Consider the following 13,924-nt stretch of genomic DNA (forward strand, 5'->3'; position numbering starts at 1 on the left):
CAGTACCGATGATTAATGACAGAGAGACATCGTGCTAAAAAACTGAAACCTTTAAGCAGCATTAAAAAGATTAAGAAGAGATTGTTTTGCTCTTTTGTAAATATTTAGTTAGACATGATTATTTGAACCACGTGAAATATAAAGCCACCCTCCGTTGCACTGCAAACATGGAAAAGCAGAATACCAAATTATCAGATGACAGCTTGTCTGACTTGTTCCAAATACAATGAATCTCTTGCGTAAAAGAGCAATTTGTTGTATTAACCCGTTGGATTTGTAAAGCTCAGACAAGCATTATCTATACTGTACATCAGCTTTACGGCTGCTGTTAGGCACATGATTTTCATCCAATGCTTTGAATGCACATGATGCACATTGTGTCTGAACACAGCGTGCATCACGTGATCAAGGTTCGAATCTTTTGTAAACACACGAAAAAGATGATGGATATTCACTCAGACCAGTCGGTCTGACTCCATTCTCATTTTTCTGATAATCTCCTCCATCCATTTTTCTCAAATCCATATGTCATGCGATCGGGACATTTATCATTTCTCATGATTTGAGAAGCGCTTTGTGTTCTTGTTGTGTGTCTGATGTGGACAGGCAGCACTGAAGCCAGTGAGGCACATCCACCCTGCGGCCGGGCATGTGTGAGCACAGAGCCGCATTAACTGCAGTGAGGCAGCAGTGAGAAGCCCGAGAGGTGAAGCAAGAGGAGGCTGGCAAAGCGGGGTTCTGGCCAATACCGTGCAGGCACTGGTTACCATGGGAACACATTGATTATTTAACAGTTTGGATGAAGCTTCTGCCCTGCACTTGCCAAGGTTCATTGGAAGTCTTTGTGGGTTTACTGTCCCAAGGGTCCGCAGCCAAGTGAGTGCTATGTGATGCAATGCCACCCGGACATGATATACATGCACAGTGATGCTAAGAGACAAGAGACGAGCACATAGTCTCCACTGACAGAGGAGTGAGATGATAGATTGATGAATAAGAAACTACTATGGACAGATGGGTGAATGAACCTGGGGAGAACGAAAGCACAGTAGCAAGTTGTTTTTTCATCACTCCTGGTGGTCAGTGAGGACTTGTAATGATCTCATGCTGAGGAGGCAGTCTGGACTTGCACTCATTTGTCTGTACATGAGGGCTCTGTATCTGGTATGCTCTCTTGGTTCCATTTGCTTTATAGCCGGGGGTGTTTATACAGTGTTGTGCCAAAGCTTCTGTAATCCTACAAGCAAAGAACAACTAAAAGGAAATAACTGCCATATCGTTTTGTCCCTCACAAATCGCTGCTATTAAATCTTTTGGGGCAACTCTCGGTTGCTATGGTTTGGTTGCTATGTGATGGAGAAAATCCTTTTTTTAAATTTGCGTATGGGGTGCATTGTGATCAGATCAATTGGTCTGCGTTGTGATTGGATCTCAGGCAGCTGTAAATTCCTTCCATTTGCCATCTGCCACGGCTGCATTATTAAGAAAAACATCTGCCTTTCCAGTCAAAAGGTCACTTTAATCCACATCCTCCTGCTAGCGAGCAAGTGTTTCCTCTTGCAAAAAGATAGAAATGTTCCATCCATGGGATTGTTTTCTTCGACCTGGGACAGGTCATGTCAGTCAAAGTTTGCAGGATCAGTTTCGCTAATGTGCAGTGTGCGCAGTAAATGAGGCTGGCGTGTCTTTGTAGATGAATCCAAATCATCAAACTTGTCCTCAAAGACAAACACGACGTCATTCTTGACTCTGAACGCTGATTGCTGCTGAATTCGAGTTCTTTCCTTTGAGTACTGACCCCACTCTGATGTAAGTGGAATTTTTCAGCCTTAACATTTTCACAAGGTATATTCTTTTGAATTCTAGTAGATATACGGTGACTAAAACAAGCAGCCAGCTCCGTGACTAAGAGCTTCTGCCTTGGAACGGCAGTGTACCAACAGCAGTTTGAAAAATAGGGATTCAGACTTAATGAAACAAACCTCAGCAACCAGTCTTGTCAGCTTCCAGGTTGGAGTTGACTTAACAGAGCTGGAACAAGCACAGAGTGTAGAGAAATGTAAGATAGAAAAAGGGAGCCAATGCAGAGGTGCCTTAAAGAAGACGGCTGATTGTATAAAAGTCTGTGGAAAAATTAGCCTACTTCTCTTATGATGTGTTACTTCACTAAATATTTTACAAGGAGTTTGTGTTCTTTATTGCTATTTTCAAGTCCCTTTCAAAAGAGAGTGATGTTTATTTGATAGCTTATGCCCCCATTAAGAGCTACCTTGGTGACGCACGTTCCAGGTTAGATCATTGGAAACTGGACAGATTGTGATATCCAGAGCAAGACCCTGACAGCTAAAACGCTGAATTCAGGGCTCCAAAACAGGAGTCACAGTGGCCACATCCATCATTTTTACACCGTCTGCAGGGGCAAGTTCTAATATTAGTAACACATTATTAGAAGTCAAGAGTATTTCAGTCGAGTCATCTGTGAGCCGCAGCAGCCAGACCAGCGGTGGAGACAGATGGGATATGCATATTGAGAGTTATGGACATGTTAAATCAGGCTCAGATGTAGGTTTATATCTAAACAGCTTAAGTGCATAAAAGGATCTTATTCGTGTATTTAAATATTTGTCTGTGTACATGAAAATTAAGGGTTTAATGCATGCCTGCAAGGGAGTTTAAGATTGAAATGTTTTTACTGAGCAAAGAGCACAGTTTCAGTCACATGAGTATGACTGAAGTCCAGGTCTGCAGGCTCTGATTCTACAGCTCTGGCACTGTACCACATCTGTAATCTTTCACAGCGTTACTTTTGATGCTGCCTGACCCACATTCACATGTAACACACTGCCAGGCATCCTCACCCCCCCTCTTGGGTTGGTAATTTGTAAATGATCTGCACTTAGGGTATATAACCTTTTTAACCTTGGCAAGGTTCCACAAAGCGTTTCACAATGTGTTTTTCATTCACAAAAATACTAATAGTGGGCTCCTTATTATTTATGTGCGCTCTATATACACGGTGCAGCGCTTTCCTCGACAGTCATGCATCAATGATGAGCATATCGGGGTCAATGTTGGGGTTCGATGTCTTGCTCAAGGACACTTCAATGCTTCTGAGAAAATGTTTTGACTTTTTTTTTATTTATTTATTTTAAATTCCACCACTGAGATGCCTTTTTTGCTGTTGTTTAAAAAGCCCTAATTTACGCAAATCCAACTATACTAATGAAGCAGACAGCACCTTCGATGCTCATTTCAGAGAATCACCTTTTTATAATATCTTAGCTATATAGCTAATATTGGCACTACACATGTTTCAGTTCACGTCACTTCAAAGAAAATGTGGAAAAAGTGATTAAAATGATCAGAAATAAAGAGCATTCCAGAGACTTTCTGGTTTTTAATTGCAATAGCTGGAGTTCTACGTTTGCACTGTGGATGTTTTTTAAAATGCTTACATGATGAGATCCAGGTATTAATCTTATTTTGCTCTGTTTTATCCCACTGTGACATGTGAAAAAGCCCACCTGCCACACAGCACTCTGTGTCTCAAAGGAAAAAAACTGAGATACTTTGTGAGGTTCAAACCTGATTTGTCATGAATGTTTCTTACACTGGGTACTCTTCCCTCTTGGTTCTATACGCTGCACGCAGCACAGTTTTTTCTAGTCACACACTGATGAGCATATTGAGGGCGATGCAGGGGCTCAGTGTCTTGCTCAAGGACACTTTAACACATGATGGAGCTAAGGATCGAACCACTGCTTTTTGTCTTTTTGTTAGCTTGTTATGTAAGGTTTGTAGAGGGATTAAGCAATAAAAATGAAGTCCGGGTGATATTGCTGTGTATAGATACAGCGATGCCATTAAGTTGCACTGGTCTGTGATGATAGTTATGATCAGCACTGCAGGCATCGTGCTGCAACAGGTGTGTTTTGTCACATGCTGTCTCAGTAGTGAATTCAATAGCCCAGTCTGTCACTCATCCAGGGACAACAGTGGCCAGTGTATTCCCCTGTGTTGCCCTGAGGCAGTGTTTCATCACTTCTTGCTATATCAACTTGGCATCACAGCTGTCATTGACTGTACTCCCGTATTACAGATGCTTTGACCATTCAAATCACTTCTAGGATTTTGGGTAATGCGTTGGGGGGGTCTTACACAAAGCTTTAACCAGAAATGTGCAAACACAGGCACAGACATGAGCATCTGTTTGTCCATATGCAGATTACAGCGAAGGCTGGATTGTGCTGACTTGGGGAGAGTAGCAGCCACAGCTGTCCAGAGTCATCGCACATCACCACTGAGTGAAGCAGGTCAAATCTGCTGCTCATCTGAAGAGCATCTTTCATTACCAAGGAACTCAACACTCAGACTGTGAAAGGTTGGAGAAATGATGGACAACTTGTGATGGGCTTTTGATCAGAGGGTCAGATCTATTAAAAGTCCGTTTCAAGCTGCTGTTGTGCAGAAGCAGAAGTGTTTCAGCCCCATGTAGCTTGTTTGAAAACCCTCAAACACAGGCTTTCGGCGCTTCTCGAGTAGTTTCAATTTGCGTTAGATGTCTGTAATAACGGGATGTTTATTCAGGGAGTTGAGGGTAGAAAAAAAAGACATGAACGAGCTGTATTATCTTCTTATATGAAATATGTCAATATAAAAAGGGAGGAAAGTATGTCAGTCAGCTGTTTTATACTGCGACGTCTGTCCTTTAAATGTCATTTGGCATATAAGTTGATTGCTGATCATTTTTCAGTGCAGTAGACAGAACTGCTTGATGGAAAACTCTGACTTTTATATGTTATATGTCATCTATCTGAGGAGCTTTACTTGTAATTTGAAAAAAATACTTGTATTTTTGAGTAACCAAATGCCAACACAGAATCCCGTCGTATCATGTTATATACTGTACTGCATCGTCTCTGTGGAGGGGTCCCACAGCAGGCAGATCCAAATGTGTGAGGCTCATCTGCTGCAGGTGAGAGGGTGAAATGGTTAAGGTGGGGCGGAGGTTAGAGGACAGATAAACAGCTCGTTTTGGACCTCAGGCAGCATAAGATCCCCGAGCAGGGCTGTCAGCATCCCCTCTCCAGCACAACTCGATGAAATCAATAAAAACTGCTCCCATCAAGCTGCTCCTAAACGAACCAGAGTCTCCCTCCTTCACACCTCTGCTTCACCGTTTCCACCCTGGCTGCTTTCCCTCATCGGTCATTCTGCAGGGCAGGAAAAAAATGGCGGGGGACAGAAACACCAGGTGGCACAATAGAGCCAAGCTGGGAGGTTAATTGCACTGTACTGTGAAACTTCACTGCATTTTGGATCAAGTTGCTCATTTTTTTACACGCTGCTCGATGCTTACAGTTCAAACAATTGCTATTTTTCAAATCTTTTATTATGAAAATAAAAAAAAAGAAAAGAGAACATGACACATTTTCAGCGTTCCCACCAGAATCATTTTAATGAAAAAACTACAAAGAGCCAGCTTACAAAAGAAAGAACAAACCTGAGAAAATGGGGTAAAAACGGATATTGGAAAGCTGGAGCAATCAATCAAAGTGATTTTTCATTTTGTATTGGTCAAAATTCAATGAGTTACTTTTATCAACTGAGAATATGAGCGCCAGATGCAGGTGAAATGCCCTTATTCAAACATATGTTGCCTCGTTTTAGGATATTTCATCTCAGACTTCAGTTTTTGTTACGAGTTGAGATCGAAACTATTTAATTATAAGATCTCCATCTATTTGATTTGTCAGTTAATCCAATCCAAATTATTTTTGTCATTGCAAGCCTAACCCTACGAAAAACGATCATCAGACACTTGACAGTTGAATTAAACAATTAAACTGCACGTTTTACATCCTTAATGCTGCAAATAACAAATGCATTTTCTTTTTGTTTAGTATTTAAACAGCCTCCAGAGTGTCAGGACAAATAAGGACAATTACTGCCTGAATTTAGTACTTAAAACATAAAAAAAAAGGTTGTTTTATGCAACTATGAAGGGTTTTATATTTAAAAGCTGAAAAATCTAATATTTGGAAATAGGAGCTGTCTCAGGTATTAGATTCTCAACAGAAAGGTGAATTCATGTCAGTCATCTAATGAATTGGCATTGAAAATAAACACTTACATAAGTGTTTATTTTGTGGTTGGATATCTTTATATTATTAAATGTCAGTATTGTATAACATATGATATTATCAACTGATTCAGTAAATCCTTTCCTATAAACTACTGTAAGTGGTTACTAAACCATAAAACCAAGTGTTTTCTATGTGATACTACATGGTGTTATTTCTCATGGGTGTAAAGTGAAAGTAGATGTGGGATAAACGGATTGTCCCAACAGCTGAAACACAAGCTGTTTTGTTTTATGAGGTGACCGCAGGACGTCTGGCTGTGGCGGTTAATAAGCAGCGGTCTCTCTGCCCCAGTCCTCATTCTCAGTCCTCACACCTTTCAACGCCACCCCCCCCAACTCATCCCTTCCCACATTCTCAGTCCCAAGGAGACTCGCTGACTGTTCCTATGGCATCCGCAGCTCCTGAGCAATAGTGTGTGTACCGCATCACGTCTGCGCGCTGCCAGCCTCACACTCTGAGCTAATGTGTATCTGTTCATATTCACAGGCGAACCCTCCCCCCATCATTGTCAACGCAGACTCACTAGATGCAGGCCCTTATGTAAGTATCTGCTCTCGCTGTCTGTACAGTATATATCCCTCTTGTTCTCACTTCCTCTGGTGCATGAACATGTTTGTATGTTTGTGTGTGTATGTATGTGTGTGTGTGTGGGGGGGGGGGGGGTGTTTGTGGATGGAAAGGCCTCCTCCTGGTAGCAACATGCTGTTCTCCATGTGAACCGATATCCATTATCGTATTGACCCTGCCTGTTTGTAGATCATGTGCATTCTGCAGTGTCATGGTGTGTGTGTGTGTGTGTGTGTGCACCTTTCCTTTCAACACAGAAATTTGAGGGTGGATTTTCTTAGATGACTGTATATATTCTCTATATTTGACAACAATCCTGTTCTCCACGGTTCTGTCTGTGCATGGATCTGTTTGTATGTTAAAGGTTTTAGCTGTAACATTTGCACACTTCTCTCTCTCTCTCTTTTTTTTTTTCTTTTTTTTGGGAAATGACATTGTGCTCAGTGATGTAACCAACCATTGTGTTTTCTTTGTTTTGTTTTTTCACAGGTAAATGGAAGTGATGGGATGTTCAAATTTGAAGAGATCATTTTAGAGAGGGTAAGCTTTTCCAGTTGTTGTTTCGCATTTTGTCCACACAATTTACACGTTCTTCTTTAATGTATTTTCTGCATGATGAATGAACTTCTCCCCACTAGGTGGTAGCAAGCAGCCCATTCTGTGCTCCTTGGGCTTAAAGAACCTGAATAAAAAAGGCAAATCTCAATCCTCAGAAATCCAGGAGAATCTTTGGTTTAAGTGTGCGCTCGTTAAGTTGAAACTGTAACATCGCTGCATTATAGCATCCTTTTATGGGATGTCTCATGTGAGTAAGAGCAGAAAAATGTCAGCGATGCATGGCTTTTTACATAATCCCGAGGCACATGTCAGCAGCAGACGCCAGAAATGTAAAGCGCTCTCCTGTTCAATTGTTCAGCAGGCACCACTGCACTGCACTTGGCAGCGGTGGTTCGGCGTCTAGTGGGGGGAGCTATACGTTTCTGCTCTCATTATTCCACCCACATATAGATGCGCCTCCGAACTCTCGGTGGATGCATCTCTCGATGTGTCTCTCTACCCCTTTCGCTTAAGGTGGCATTTCTGCTTGTAGAAAGCTTGAATAAACGATGCAAAGTCACACTCTAAAAGGTCTGTGAGTGTGTAAGATTTGGTGGTGAGGCCCAGTGTAGGCTACTCCTCTCTTCGCCGGAGCAGCGCACTGGGAGGCCTCAGCCTTCCTCTGTCCTAATTTGTTGCGACTGTTGCTCATTAATTATGGAAAATAATAAAGTGAAGTCTTTTCTCAGCTGTCTTGTCTGCTGCCTGTCTCTGTGGCCATGGCTGTCAGATGCAGCAGTGTGCCTGGACCCACTGGATCCAAAAAAAGGGGGAGGGGGGAGGCTGGGTAATATCAGGGATAGGAACTGCAGGAGGTGGCAGTATCTATCTCCTGCCCAGAGTGGGAGACATTATACCATGCAACAGAAATGTTGCTTCTAAACTCCAGAGTTCTTTTTTTTTCTTTGTAGACAAGGGGGATTTTTAACACAGATGCATCTCTGTGGGTTGGTAGAATTAGTGTGGCATACTGAATGAAGTGCCCTCCTCCAATGGAATACATATGTTAGGACAAATGCATCCATGTCCACAAAAACAGAATTCAGGATTACCTGAAGACACCCCCACAGCATTTAGCTTCAATCACGTTACAAAGCGCACCTTGAGCCCGCATTGATTCAACACTTACATCTAATTCTATGCATATTCGTGCTGTTTATTGCACCCTTCTGAAAGTGCCAATCACAACTTGTGTTCAGGGGAACTCTGGACTCGGCTTTAGCATTGCTGGAGGGATAGACAATCCCCACATTCCTGATGATCCAGGGATTTTCATCACCAAGATAATCCCTGGAGGAGCAGCTGCTATGGATGGACGGCTTGGGTAAGTTTGTTCTCCTCCCCCTCACCTCGTTCATTCCTTCTCCTCTTTCCTGGCTCCACTGCTCCCTCAGTCCTCCTTCTGCATGAACCTCTGTACTGTACTCTCATATTCAGTGCTCACCAGAACTGTGTCCCGCCAGGCAGTGCTGTGTGGGAGGCAGAGTTTCTTCAACCCTCTGCCTCCCGGCTCTGTGTGCTTCCTCAAAGTTATGATTCAGTGAAACATGCAAAAATTATAATATGGAAAGCTTTGGAGGTCTCTGATTATCTTTGCCCTGCTTGGGTCTCCCTGCCTGTGTGCACCAAACACAGTGGTATGTGTGATATAGATTTGACCTTTTCCTTTCATAGTGTTAACGACTGCGTGCTGCGTGTGAATGACGTCGACGTCTCCGAGGTGGTTCACAGCCGAGCAGTCGAAGCCCTGAAGGAGGCGGGGCCTGTGGTGCGGCTGCTGGTGCGACGGAGGCAGGCCCCACCCGAGACGATCCTGGAGGTTAACCTGCTGAAAGGGCCCAAAGGTGAGACGTTTATAGAGATTCGTTTTCTCTGAATGTGTATTTATTGATGTGGAATAATGTAAAAAAACAAATACAATTGTGTATAACTCAACCAGGACTGGGATTTAGTATCGCTGGAGGGATTGGGAACCAGCATATCCCAGGAGACAACAGCATCTATATTACCAAGATCATAGAAGGAGGAGCTGCCCAAAAAGATGGCCGACTGCAGACTGGAGACCGCCTGCTAGCTGTAAGAGCCGCCACTTCCCTCTGACTCACTCAGATATCTGCTGTTCAAATTCAAACAAATTCAAGTGTTCATGTGGTTCTCTGCTGAGTTCAACAAACATTTGGTCATTTTGTGGCTTTTCAGACTTTTTTTAAGTATATCTTGTTCGCCCCATCCAGTCACTTTGATTTCAGTGCTGGAATATTACCTGGAAGCAGTGATTTTTTTTTTTTTTTTTTTGTTTATCATTATCACTGAAGTGTCATTCAAGTCATTTACAAAAATAACAACATATCACAATTTTTTTATACCCTGAGAGGCCTTTTGATGCCTTTTCATGTTTTTAAAAACAATATGTCACCACTATTGAGATACTACACAGTTATTTATCCATTCATTTGCTTGTGCTCAGCCCTGTGCGTGTGTTTGTGCACACATTTAGTATCACTTTTTGTGCTAAGGCCATCCAATTGAAAGGGAGAAATAAAGCAAAATATTAAAATGAGCAGATCTTGTGGCTCACTGGGCGGCCGTTGTTGAGGCATTCATGTGTCAAGCAAGCTGTAACGCCTGTCTTGGAAATATTTACAAAGAAAGGTTTTTGATAATTACATTAGAAAAGGTCTGGCCAAATGTACTGCTGTATGCTGTAAGATAATATATGCACAACACGGAGTGTGACCTATTACAAGTGTCTGAAAGGATCTTCCCCTTCCGTTGCATCATAGACTGAGAGCATGTTGCTTCAGTGTCACCAAGACTTCTCAAATACGGGGTGTTGCCTTTGACCTCCCTCCCTTTTCTCTGCTGTCGCTGTGCACTGATGTATCTCATAATACCTTCTAGCTGTGATTCATTACTGTGTTGGCTGGTGGGATGACTGTGTGATGTTGTCGCAGCGCAGTTTAGACACAACGCTTTCAGGTACTGACACAAGGATTTTTTTCTTTTTTTCCTCCTCTCATTTCTTGACAACCAACACATTCAGGTGAACAACATCATGCTGCAGGACGTGCGTCATGAGGAGGCGGTAGCTGCACTGAAAAACACCTCTGATATGGTTTACCTCAAAGTGGCCAAGCCAGGACCTGTGCATCTGAACGACATGTACGCCCCTCCAGACTACTCCAGCAGTACGTATCTGCCTCGTCTCGTTATTCTAATTATCCCGTCTCTGCAGCGTCCAACTCAGGAAGCTGCGTTTCATTTTCACCGATCCACAGGCAGCCAGCTCCAAAACAAGAACATGTTTATTGATATAAGACATTTGATGTACGGCAAAAAGTGAGTCAGGGTCCATGTTAGGTGTTTTGCGCTGGGAATCATCTTTTGATCTTTATCTGAGATGTTCTCCGAATTTTTATGTTCTCTCCCCCTAACTGCAGTGCCCAGACACCCACACACTGACTGTAGTAAATGCTTGTTCACACACACACAAACGCTGAAACCTTCCCACAGCAACGACAAGCGCAGTTCTCTGCCTCCCACTGAGTGTGGATGGTTTCTCACATCCCACCTGCTCATGTGAGCCCACGATCCTGAGCTGCAGCTTCTCAGATTTTCCGCAGAACAGTGATTTATTATCAGAAGGCAGCCACTGTGAGCTTTTTGTATGTTCGGAATGTTTGCAGTTGTCGGGGGTTGTATTGAGCCCCGAATGCAGACTTAACTCTGCTATGACATCAAAATGAGTGAAACAGGGGATCTAGATTTGAAACGCTTGTTTTATCACACTCAGCTGCCTCCAGCATGAGATTTTATTTATTTTTTATTTGTAGTTGTGGTCTGGTCTGGAATTACTCAAACATTTCTGTTCACGTATTAGTAAGTGGTAGATTCCTGTTTGATAGTCGGTGCCTTTGAATAACACATAGCACTTTTCTCAAGAAGAAAATAAGTGCCAGGGCACCAAAAAAGTCAGAAAAAATATCAATTAACAATATCATGGCAACACATTTCCACTTCAACCTTTTCCTTCGATTATTTATGTTCATTTGATACTTTTTGTTTGATATTAATCACCATGATGGGCAAACGCAGGGCACTTGCCTTCATATCGTCAATGGATGAGCTTTTCTCTGTCGACTAACATCTGTGCAACACAAGCCGTCTTACACATCTGTGCGGGAGCAGGATTCTGGTGTATTTTAGGTTAATTTGGGAACATTTTTAAGTGGGACTCCTTTCAGATGGTTAGCAGTGCCTGGACGGCAGCATTCAGGGAGATGATTAGCCCCGCAGAGCATCTCTGTGCTCTGCTGTCCCCTGCAGGACAGACGGAAGCTTATTTTCATTTTAACAGTTCAAGCTCCACCGTCGTCACATGCTTAAGAGGCTAGTTTAAAGAAAACTCACAGGCCACACAGTTAGTACATGTCTTTTAATGTCTGAAGCTTACACAGCAGGTTTTCTTGTTCTTTGACGTGCTGCACTTCTCTAAAGTGTGTGTGCTCTGCTTCCTTGTGCTGTGAGGGATTATTATCATCATTATGAGCACATTTCTTCTTCTATTGTTGTGCACACAGTTTATTCAAGTTACCCAAGTTGGTATGTTGCTGAAGCTGTGACTTTGCCGTGCCTGTGTTTTGATCATTCTTTCTTTCCCCCTACTGGCCTGGCCCTCCCTCCAGCCTTCCCCACCATGGTGGACAACCATGTCAGCCATAACTACATGGGGGCAATGGAGCCCAAGCCAGTGTACCCGCCACCCCAGGTCACCCCGTCCAGGTACTCGCCCGTTCCCCGCCACATGCTTGGGGAGGAAGACTTCACAAGGTAGGTTCCAGAGTGGTGCCTCCATGACCTCCATGGTTCTCTTCTAATACTACGACAGTTGTTCTGTCTTGTGAGCATGGATTTCAACATGTCAGCACAGTTTTCCCGCGGAGATCGGCTGGTGTAGTCGTTGTTAAAGAGATGTGGCTGCGGAGCAAACTTGTTTTGGGGATGAATTACATTTCTAAATAGGGTTTCATTCTGTTTGTTGCACATGTATTGGCATGGTGCTTTTGATGCTACACGCATGAACTGTGGTTTAAGCACCCTAAAGACATGTTTCGTGACGCAAAATTAATACTGAGTTTATCGGTGACGGCTCACAGGGGCCCTGGTGGTGCCTACTACATCATAGCTGGACAGTGTGCGGTGGCTGTGTGCTGAGAGAGGCCCCCCTGTCACTTCTTGTACTTGTTATGACTGTTTTAACCTTTTACCTTCTATCCAAGTAGTGGATCAGAAGCAGCATTCAGAGAGGCTTGATTGGACTGTCCCATGAGGCTTTGAGTCAGCTTAACCCACAGCTCTAGGGAGAGATGGCTGTATCCCCTCTGTGTGTGTGTGTGTGTGTGTGATCCCTGTAATGTCCTTGTACAAGCTGTCTACATGACTTGTATGTCCATTTGTCGCATCTTTGTTGGTATGTGTGCTTTCTTTGTGTCCCACACTTGTCCCGTTCACTGTGATTCCTGTACCCCACAGCAGGGCCGAACCTATTTACAGTGTCATCCACAAACCTGGGGATAGCAAGGTGCCCCAGGCCCTCTACAGAGGCTTCTGTCCTTCCCCTGCTCCCTTGTGCCAAGGCCCGCTCCCCTTCTCTGGCAGGTACTAACCTAGTCCATCACGCCTTGCCTAGCTAACCCTCCTCTCTATAGCTCAGCATCTGGATCTGGCATCAAACAGGAGCAGGGCCAAAGGATAGAGGAAACCTACCATAACCGGTACTATGCTGTGCCACATGTGTGCACATATTATGCTAAAAGCAGAGAGGATGGATTTAGAGCGAGAAGTGAAGGAGAGGGGAGGGTTGGAGGGAGTCGCAGGGTGATATTCGTGATTTCCTCTTTATGTTTGCATGTAAATGTTTCCCCACCTCATGTTGACCTTACTGCTTTATGTCGTTACTTTGCTGTTAGTAATGTGTTGCTTCTTATTATTCTATTAGGTGCTAATTTTTCAACTTAAAGTTTCAGGAAACCCCAATCTTGCCACGGCTTTCGGTATTTTTTTATTTTTTGTTTGCGGGGTGGGAGTTGTACTTTTTTTTTTTTTTTTTTTTAAATCAATACATGGTAAAAAAAAATAAATAAATAAAAACACAGAGGCTAGCAACTAATATTCGGTTGGTTGCACCACAAAAAGTCGCACCTCGACCTGAAGCCTTTGGTAAAATTCTGCTTGGATAGATGAACACTTGATGCCTTTTAATCTTAGTCCACTTATTTTTTTTTTTACTGAAAATGAGATCAATACCATTCCAAAAGCTTAAAGTTTGTGATGTTTGTCTGCTTTACCCATTCCACAACCAGTTGATGTGTGTGTGTGGTCATTGTCATGGTGGATCATCCCCCTGTGTGCAACTTTTAACTGTCTGCCCGATGCTTTGATGTCACGTTGAAGAATTCATAGAAGTCCTCCTCTTTCCGCTTTATTCAATCTAAAATGCCACACAAAAATCTGATGGTAGCGTTGCCATGCTTAACTTGTTATTAGTGCTGAAAGCTTCACTTTTATTCCTCCAAACACACCTCCGGACATTGTGATCTAACAGCTCAGTCTTT

General features: G+C 43.1%; 1 protein-coding gene across 4 annotated transcripts in view; it reads left to right on the forward strand.

The window, feature by feature from the left end:
• Nucleotides 1–13,924, forward strand: part of dlg3 (discs, large homolog 3 (Drosophila)) — an 80,627-nt gene that overhangs the window by 41,396 nt on the left and 25,307 nt on the right. For all 4 annotated transcript variants that reach the window (XM_072395492.1, XM_072395490.1, XM_072395493.1 and 1 more), the window contains 7 exons: nucleotides 6,633–6,686; nucleotides 7,203–7,253; nucleotides 8,510–8,634; nucleotides 8,985–9,154; nucleotides 9,250–9,386; nucleotides 10,354–10,498; nucleotides 11,996–12,140. In XM_072395492.1, coding sequence (XP_072251593.1) covers nucleotides 6,633–6,686; nucleotides 7,203–7,253; nucleotides 8,510–8,634; nucleotides 8,985–9,154; nucleotides 9,250–9,386; nucleotides 10,354–10,498; nucleotides 11,996–12,140 — 827 coding nt within the window. The remainder of the gene's footprint in view (nucleotides 1–6,632; nucleotides 6,687–7,202; nucleotides 7,254–8,509; nucleotides 8,635–8,984; nucleotides 9,155–9,249; nucleotides 9,387–10,353; nucleotides 10,499–11,995; nucleotides 12,141–13,924) is intronic.

The sequence above is a fragment of the Leuresthes tenuis genome, unplaced genomic scaffold (genome assembly GCF_036924035.1).
Source record: "Leuresthes tenuis unplaced genomic scaffold, fLeuTen1.0.hap1 SCAF_11, whole genome shotgun sequence".
NCBI classification, from domain to species: domain Eukaryota; kingdom Metazoa; phylum Chordata; class Actinopteri; order Atheriniformes; family Atherinopsidae; genus Leuresthes; species Leuresthes tenuis.